Source organism: Pavona decussata, unplaced genomic scaffold, assembly GCF_977016875.1.
Source record: "Pavona decussata unplaced genomic scaffold, jaPavDecu1.1 SCAFFOLD_6, whole genome shotgun sequence".
Classification (NCBI taxonomy): Eukaryota; Metazoa; Cnidaria; class Anthozoa; order Scleractinia; family Agariciidae; genus Pavona; species Pavona decussata.
In genome coordinates this window covers 3,890,001-3,899,717 of record NW_028145430.1, presented here as the reverse complement: position 1 = coordinate 3,899,717, position 9,717 = coordinate 3,890,001, and the positions used below count along the sequence as shown (strand labels likewise).

The window sequence follows — 9,717 nt, the reverse complement described above, 5'->3', positions numbered from 1 at the left end:
TCCTGGGAACCCTAAACAACCGAACGCTCTGTGGGGGTGGGGGAGCAAAGTGATGAGTTTGTGAGGTCAGCAATACCACCAAAGGATGTCCCCAGTCGACTTGATTGTTGGCTTCACACTACAAGCTAAGTTAGTTTCAAGCAAGCACTTGATTCAAGTGCACTTGAAAATCTCATGTCTCACTTTAGGAAACTTGGCTTCATACCTGGTGACAAAGTATACACTTGAAGCACAAGCTGTCAATCATCTTTCGCGGTAAAATCAGAAATGCGATTGCTCGCCGGAAAATCATGGAGCCTTTGCAACGGAAAAACGTTTTATGTTGTTTACTCTTTATTTTGTCATTAATTTTAACTCAGAGAATTTTAACATTACAGGAAATGCATAGGTACTTCATTGTTTACGAGTACTTGGCGACAACACAAAAGAACAGGCGACATCTTTTGTATTTGTCGAGAATGGTTCAGCAATGTGGTTTTCGGCATGGCTTCGTCCACAAAATTAGTTTAGACTGCTTTTAGCTAACTGCGACATGGATCCGCTTTGGAAAATGCATTTTCGCGTGACTCGTCCAACGCTTTGTGTGATTTGGTGCGCGGAGTCCTCAAACTGCGAGGCGTATCTCCAGCCATCCATTTTGATTTTTTTTGGATTGATTTTAGTTCACGGCAAAATGTTTATCTGTCCTGGCACCGCAGCACGTGGTTTTCAGTTGGTTTCCCTTTTCCTATTGGTCAAGTAAGTTCTCAAGTGTGGTGTTGGCCATTCTTGGCGGCGTACTTCGGCTTCTTTGAACTACGAACGTTTCCATGGCCACTAAGTAAAGTTCAAGTTGGTAGATTTTACCCCTTCACACTCAAAGTAGGTTTCAAGTGCACTTAGATTATACTTACAAGCTCTAGTGTGAAGCCCCCAGATGTGTCAAAAAAAAAAAAACTCCCTTGGGATTCATGTTGTTATGTGAAAATAACGACCTGAGTAAAGTTGCACTTTTAACACCTACCCTCCATACCCCCCTCAGATAGAGGGTCCCTTGGGAGGCACCAAACTTGTCCCTAATGAGGTTTCTGGACACGCTGATTCCATTGGTAGCTTTGCTATGCATCCCTGAGAAACCCAAACAACCGAATGCAACGCTATGGTAGTGGGGGAGCAAAGTACCGAGTTTGTGAGGACGCCAATTGGTGTGTTAAAAAACTCCCCTTGGAGTCATATTTTTTATGAGAAAATAGTTGCACTTTTAACATTTACCCTCCGTACCCCCCCCCCCCCCTTCCCTCAGCATTTGTACTTTGACTTGGGCCCCTTCAGAGGTACCAAAGTTGTCCCAAAGGAGGTTTTCGGGCACGCTGATTCCATTGGCAGCTTCTCTATGCTTCCCTGAGACCTTAAACAACCGAACGCACCTACATGGGTGTGGGGGAACATTGACGAGTTTGTGAGGTCGGCTATTTCACACCAGGATGTCCCCAGTCAACTCAGCTTGACAAAAAATTTCCCTTGGGACTAATTTTTATGTGAAAATAGCGGCCTGACTAAAGTTACACTTTTAACACATAACCTCCCTACCCCTTGCAGGGATAGGTATTCAAGAAGGATCCTTAAAAGAATCTTTTTCCCTCCCATACATTTAAATTAATATGTTTCCCATTCGTTACATTGCTGGGACCCAAAGCGATCCTGATTGTTCCCAACGCCAAACTACCATACATAGGCCCTTTTACTAGTGTCGCCCAGAAAGGATTTTCCACCTTACTAAGCATTACCGTTAATAACTTAGATATCAAATCAGTCTTTTCATCCTTCAAGATCAGCAATATGTTTGGCGTGAAAGCCGCGTATTCTTAAATTATTCTGTTACAGGTTAAAGTCAACTTTTTACTTCACGTTTTAAAACTGAAGATGACAGAAGAGCTGTCACATGTCTGTGAAAAAAAAAAAAACTGTTGTCGTATTTCTTAAAGATATCATTTGGTCTTCTTTTTTTCAATCTAGAACTGGACCATTACCCAAGGTAACAAATGGCTGCAGATTAAACATCATTTCGGCCTGGTTTTCAAGAGTTCATATTCAATTGTCGTGTAGGCCAGGTTGTACCATTGGTTTCTTTGTGGATTCACGTCGTGATAGACTGATCGATGTTCTAAGTGATCGTGTGGACTCCCTCCTTATAAGACTCGTAAAGGTTTTCTTAAATCCGGGAATTTTAAGAGAATAAATGATCGGATTAATGGCTGAGTTGGAGTAGTGTAGCAGCTTGGTAAATTGAATTAAATTGAAGGAAATAGACTTACGTTTAAGTTCCGACTGAAAAAAGTAAACAGCGTTTATGCAGAAAAACGGGAGCCAGGTCGCTGCAAAAACAATGATAACAATAAGAAGGGACATGGCGATCTTCATTTCATGTTCATGTCTTTTAAATGAATTCCTTGAACCCTTCCTTGTCAACTTCTTTTCCTTTGCTTTTCGCCATATTCCAAGATAAGTTGCACAGATGACGAAAAACGCCACGGAGAAGCAAACGCAAAAAAGAATGAAGAAGGCTCTTGTAATGTTGTAGTTACTGTACCTTATGGAATGAATAAACGACAGCGTGCCTGCAGTAACCCAGCATATTATCAAAACAAAGAGGTAAACAACTTTGGATGAATTGCGATGATTTACTGGAAAGGCAATAGCGTAAAAACGTTCAAGACTTATGAGCATTAGGTGAAATATGGAAGCGAATCCTCCAAACACGTCTACTGCATTATAAATGACGCTCAACACAACAGGGATTTGAAGACGCCTTTTGTACAGAAGTGTCATGCTGATGTACAGAGGAACCGCGATGAAGCCTACTAGCAAGTCGGCAGTTGCCAGACTCACTATGATGTAGTTAGTGCGAGTGTGTAGTTTAACATTTCGGGCGAACGCCAGAATTACTGTTGAGTTTCCAAATATGGCCATGACCGCTAAAATGCCAAATGCTATGCTCCATGCCATTATGGGTAACGAGGTAATGGCCATCGGTGGTGGCTGCCGCTGATACGTTTCATTGTCCGCTGTAGAATTGTTCATTTTCCTTTGGAAATAAATAAAAGTGCACATTAAAGCAACTAATGAAGATAAAACAGTGCCAACAGATCAGTTAAGATCTGTCCCTAACCAGACCAGATTGACCTCAAAGCCGTGCGCTATTTTACAGTCAAAACATTTTAAATAAGAGGAAAATTTATTTAGCTGGAAACCTGACATTTAAAATCCTAACGCCGCAGTACGGGGCCAGGATCTAGGAAGTCGGATGAATTTCGTAATAAAATACGCCAACATCAAATCTAAGTCATCACCCACTGGGTGTTTGTTAAACATGTATGAAAATGCTGAAATAAAAGAGTCATATTTGCATTTAAGACATAAGGAAGGATTTTAAAAAAAATACGCAATGAACAAATTTATTCATTTACCAATATGGCCATGAAAAAGAATCCGATTCTGGAGAGGATAGAAAGATTTTCTCTTGCTAGCCTGAGGCTGATTCAAAATCCCAAATCTTACATTATGTGTTTCGTCTTTCTAGTGGTTATGTACTTATTGAAGCTTTCCTGTTGATCCTTGGGTAGATGCCAATTTAACATTACCCCCAGAGCATTTCTCAGGGTTATGTTACGCGTTTAGCAATCATCACTTTCCCGATTAAGCAGATGTGCTTAAAAGGCTGTTAGCATTTCAATGAATTTACAAAACTAGACTGAGTCAGTTTTTTCCAAAAGGGTATCGAACGTGTCCATGTAATCATCATCTCCGATAGCTATATGATATATTGAACATACTTTTCAGTTTGGCTCTGACGTGTTTACTTTCAAAACACCAAATCACCGACACAAAACAGGCTCGTGCTATTGGTTGGCTCATTGATTGCTCGACGGAGCATCACTCAAGTTCCGGTGTTCAATTTCTAAATTCAAAACACCAAGCATTCTGCTGTTTTTCAGGAAAATTTATTTTTACCGTAACCTAACACACTGGTTTTCAGATGCTTTTTACTTTAGTATATATTAGGTCAGTCATCGGATTTGCTGACACTGCTTTGTAAAAGAAGAAACTAACATTTTTTGTTGTTTATTATTCCATTACACGAACTTTATATTTTTAAACTTTGGCATTAAAAAACCATTTCTTTACTGGCGCCAGAGTAAATTGAAGTGTTTCGAAGGCTATTGCATACTTGAATAATCAAATCCGGTTTAAGGTAATTTTTCCTTAAAAACATTTTTTTTTCTGAATGTATGGTGTTCAAACACAGTATATATATCCAGTATTTATATTATATATATAAAGATTTCAGAAATGAATGCAACCATCGCAACTTTAAATTAAATACAATTTAGAAAGCTTTGTTTGCACAAGCGCACATGTAAATTCACATTTAGATACGACTAGGGAGGTTGATGAGTTAGAAATCGTACCGAAGATTCCCGATTCACTTTTTTATTTTTCTTCAAATTTCATTCTACGATGAGCTGTAGGCAAAATAAATCGAAACAGATGAATTACAAACGTTTCTTCTACTGATTGGAAGGCAGTTAGTTATGGCGCTTCTGTATTCGCAAAATATCAGCGAAAGCGAAAAGGGTATGTCAAGTTGATGTGTTTGTGGTTTTTCTCAAGGCAAGTAAAATACAGTCACGTCCAACGAAACAACCGCTTCATAGGCTGGAAATTGAAAATTGTCTTTGCAACGTTCATGGATTAATTGAAATGCATCAAAAGTTTAAAGTGTTGTTACTTCAGCAATTGCTTATGCCTCACCTGTGTTTAAAAATGCAGTTGTTTTTCACAGTTATGTTATATGCTGTGCTTGACTCTCGCACAACCTTCTATTCTGTTTTCTCCTTTGGAACAAAGATTGTAGCAGCTGCGAACGGTATTGTAGCAGTGACATTAAATTGAAAACCAATCACATTGTATGAAAGTAATTGAGGAGATATATGCATGTTAATGTTGTCTTGGGCTGCCATTTAAAACACCCCTTCATTGTAATTATCAGAGTACTTTACCACGACCTTCGACATAAATCCCCAACGTACACTGATGTACTCTTTTTGGCATATTCAAGAACAAAAATAGCATCGAAGCTGATATTTAAGAGCTAAAATGGATTTGAACTCATTTAAGAGTTCCCCGATATGCTACTGGCAGCTTATTTAACGACAGCTGAAAACTGCGATCATATATTTTTTTGTAGATTTGCGGGTAAAAGGCGACTGCTACCACCTGCGAGCGAAATTAAATGTGCAGAAAGTAAACAATATGGACGGTTAAAACTTTTCAATATTATTCGGACGCTATCTCATGAAATAATTTAACTCCCCTGAAACTGCAGTTATGGATCATGTCAGTTTAAACGTACGAATGGAATCCTTCGCTTTCTCTTTCCTTTCTTGTTTAAAGAATTTTTGTAAGCTTTCTAGCAGCAAAATACTAGCCGAGGTTTGTAATCATGGTGAGCAGGCATGACTTCAATACGGACGAAAAAATTTTTTTGCGCGCTCCAAATAAGTTATTCTCCTTTTGTGTTTTCAACACAAATACATAAAAATACCCTGTCTCTCCAGGGGAAGAACAAGGCAATCAAATGAAAAGATCAAATATAGCGGGTGAAGATGACAATAAAATGCACCGGTACTTGTTGTCAGATGACCAACTCTGCAGGATATCAAAGTCATGCTAACAAGCATTCAAGAAACTATCAATCCAATACGATATTCAGAAAATTAAAGGTGATATCGAAGAACTGAGAGGAGTAACACTAGCTCGCATTAATGAAAAGGAATTGAACACCTTCAAGACCAGGCTTAAGAAAACAAACAGTGCTCACACCGCTGTTACAAGTAGTAAAAACGTCAAGAGGAAACTGAGGAATATGGAAAACTGGGGTGAGAAATTTGGCGAACAATATAAAAGTGCCGTGACGAGAAGTAATTAGAAATACAAAGCATACCAGAAAATGCACATAGTTCTAGGGAAGGAGCGACTTGAATAGGCCTTGGAAGTGCCAATCAATCGAGACGAAAGAAGCCAGTCTTATATAACCAATAGCAAGCTAAAAATTGTCAAGTTTGTCAGTCACAAGACGAGATCTCGTCTGCGTAAAAAGCGAATCAAATTGAAGAATATAAAGCTCAGTGATGTGTTCCCAAGGTAGGCCAACACTGCACCCAGTCATAAACACACATTTACCAACGAAAAGAAGAGACCTCTTAGGTAAGGCGAACATTCTTAGGAAGGACCAGGGGATTATCACCTTTTGGGACAAAGTGATGATAATTGTATGGACATCAGACGAAGGAACTCAAATACGAATCTACTGTGAGAATGATTAGAAAGTAAGGTTGGACAAACTTTGGCAAAAGAGAAGGAAATCTCCTTAATTCTGGGTTTTTATTTCAAGTCGAGTGTTGTGTTTTTGGGTTGTATGAAACTGAAAACCACTTCTAAGATGCAGAGCAAATGGATGTTATGTCGCTAAACGTTACAGGAATAAGAGACTCAGTTCAAAAATCAACTATTATTCAGTCTTACTTAAACTCTTAATTACTTAATTTTTTCTTTCAAGAAACATCGTCCTCCCTTCGGTGGTTCAATCTTAACAACGTATTAAACTGAATATCAAAGGGATACGTTTTGGAATGTTCGAATATCAAACGAAATAGTTGAGGAAATTCAATTAACCTTCCTGTTCATAAAATTTTATATATTCTCAAGTAAACTAAATGAAAAATCTCTTAGTCAGTTTACCAAATTTGAAGTTCTGTTGTTAGATTGCAACCATATCATGCTTTCAAAAATCAGAAAAATCATTTGTATGGAACTTGGGCTACCTTTGACAGCGTAAACTTGGTAAACTTAAGCCAGCGACACACTTGGCGATTTTATACGCCGATCGCCGCGACCGGCGAAAATCGCCAGGTGTGTCCGGTGCAGCGATTGCGATTTTCGCCGATCGCGTATAAAATTCCCGAGATCTGGCGTGTCAGATATCGGCGATTAAATTCGCCAGCATTCGCCAAGTGGCGGTGTCCATGCCCGCGGTTTTCTACGGTCATTGCTGCGAATCGCCAGTAAAGCAGACCGATCAGGCTGGGCGATTTTATCACATGAATTTTCAAAACTGCCTCAACGCCGTGATCGGCGAAAAAAATCGCCAAGTGTGTCCACATCAGTCAGACTTCAGTAGGTGGCGAAAATCGCTGACGATTTTCGCTGGCGATCAAATTCGCCGCAATCGGCGTATAAAAATCGCCAGGTGTGTCACTGGCTTTACCAATTTTTATGTGATCTTTCTGGCGAGGGGTTCATTTCTTCATATGACGCAATTTGAACAATGTGTCAACTAGGGTAAGAAAAGGGCCCATTACCTTTATGAACTTCGATACGGGCAATAGCAGTGCAGTAGAATATATTCCTTAATTCGCCTCAATCTAGTCTCCCACCGGAAGGCCATTAAAAGATGACAAAATAACACTAAATGGACAGTCGATGCACATACAGTATAGATAGTTTACGACAATAAGATAATTTTACCAGTCATTTCCATAGAGCTAACATTGTCTTGACCAACAAGAGTAAAAAAAGCTTATATTCGATAGAATCACACCTCTGTGTATCTTCCAAGTGTTCAATTACGCCTCGCTTTTCTTTTGAAACTTGTCCTTTAACCTTTCCCCTTAGAAAAACCAGTGCCAACCAATCCGTTCTTCGACATGCAAGATTGAGCCATGAAAATACCATGAATACATTTTCTTTTCTTCCGTTCACAACACTTAATTCAAATTTACAACAGACTGAGCAAATGCCGAATGACGTTTTTGACGTATTTCATTGTGTACATGGAATGTTACTGACGTGAGGGCAAATATTTTGTTCGCATAAGAAAACCTCACAAACTGAAACATAAGCATGTCAGTTGACCTGTCCCTCGGGGATGCGTCATATATTCCCCTTCTGTTCGGGTCCAGTTAAATGACATTCACATACTATATCTCTCTATTGCAAGTACAATAGTACATTTTATGATCATAATAGTACTTTTAATTGTATTCATATACACCTCTGTGGCGTAATAGACCATTTCCAGGAGCATTTCCGAGTTGCTTTGCTTTGAATGTCATTATGAAAGTGTGGCTTTTTATGAAAATAACTTTTCATTCATGTGCAAACAAAAATTTAAAATATTTAAATTGAAAAGTTTGCACTTAGCCTCGCTTTCGTAACGAGGTTCAAAGCAACTCTGAAATGGCCTATTTGTTGCCATGGGACTAATAGATATATAATGCATATTTTAAACATGAATATTACCTTTTTTGCCCTGTGTACAAAAGTATTGAATGTACATAATATATTCGGGATATAAAGTTTGTCTAAAAGAGAAGTTATTTCAGCATGAACTAGCCAGAAGTAGCGTCAGTATTTAAGTATTGAACGGCGCTAGAAGCAGATCTTTGTAATTTCCATGATAGCCCAAGACTAATCTCGTACCCAGATCTCAATTGGTTCGGAAATGTCGAAATATCAAAATAATCTTAAAGTTGTGGGCATCAGGCTCTCTATGACCGCAAAGTAAACTGTTTTCGTGGATTTCCAGAATAACTTTAAAATCTTCTAGAAGGTTTTACTTTGTTAATTAGGGCCAATTTCCTTGATGTAGAGTTCCGTTTACATGACACCATCTCGGTAGAACAGGTGAACATGAAACGAAGTAATTTAAATACTAATTGTTTTTTGTTTTTAAGTAAAAGCGATGTTATCTATTTTTCTTGGGAAAAGACGGGTCAACTGGTTTCGTAATTACGTACGACATGACTTACCAGCAAGGTTATTTTCGGGTCTTTTCTTTGACCCTTTATATCAACAAGCAAAGTAAATTTCCGATTAAAACCGAGTGCATTGACTAATGATAACTCAAGGCCTTCTATTAAAATTCGCCAAGAGGTACGTTGTTCTACAAATTCATTCCAGATGACGAATTTGCGGTTGGTTTGGTTCATACATTTCATGGGGCTCACTGCTCTTGTTAAGTTTTTTCCAGATCAGAGCGAACTGTTTGACAGGTATAAGTTTCATCCTTTGGTAAAGATAAATGAAGTCATCTCTCTTTTATAATTTAATGAAGACTTTAGCGAAACATCCAACAATTAACTGTGCGTTTTAACGATAACCTTACCGTTAGAAGTCAGATTTCACTGATTCGTAAGAGGAACAAACCGCTTCATCTGAAACCAGCATCGTCCTTTTACGTTGTTTTCAGCGAAAGAAATAAAATTGACAATAGATAATGTTGTAAAAGGATAAAAGAATAAATTATATTTAATTTACTATTGAGGCTTGCTGATGACATCAGACCTAATAAACCAACAGATTGTATAAACACAAACAGAGGGCGCAGCAGAAAACGTTTCCTGCTAAATATGAATATATTTTTCAGTGCTTTTGTCATTATTCAGATAAGAAGAAATACATTTCAACTCCTTTACAAGAGACACTTCGGCTTCTTCCAAGGTAAAAAAATTCAAAAGTTCTCCATGCGCCCTCCATGTTTTGTACGCTTAATTATTACATGCCTTATCAAGTCTTATTTTTCATTACTGGGTGTTTGCATAATACCGGTGCGAGATGAAAGATTTATATCGCGTTTACATCAGAACTAACCGCTTACATGGCGGTGCAGGTTTTATT

General features: G+C 38.4%; 1 protein-coding gene across 3 annotated transcripts; it reads right to left on the bottom strand.

The window, feature by feature from the left end:
* Window positions 1–275: 275 nt before the first annotated feature.
* On the bottom strand, window positions 276–9,339 carry LOC146489259 (adenosine receptor A3-like). Of its 3 annotated transcripts, none has more exons than XM_085111332.1 (2): window positions 9,206–9,339; window positions 276–3,064 (listed from the first exon to the last, which is right to left on the bottom strand). In XM_085111332.1, the coding sequence occupies exon 2, from the start codon at window positions 3,058–3,060 to the stop codon at window positions 2,071–2,073; it is 990 nt and encodes a 329-aa protein (XP_084967458.1). In that variant the 5' UTR covers window positions 3,061–3,064; window positions 9,206–9,339; the 3' UTR covers window positions 276–2,070. The 3 variants fall into 3 exon arrangements, with proteins under 3 accessions (XP_084967458.1, XP_084967451.1, XP_084967466.1); XM_085111325.1 differs by lacking the exon at window positions 9,206–9,339 and adding an exon at window positions 4,792–4,871; XM_085111340.1 differs by lacking the exon at window positions 9,206–9,339 and adding an exon at window positions 3,447–3,567.
* Between the last annotated feature and the right edge of the window lie 378 nt (window positions 9,340–9,717).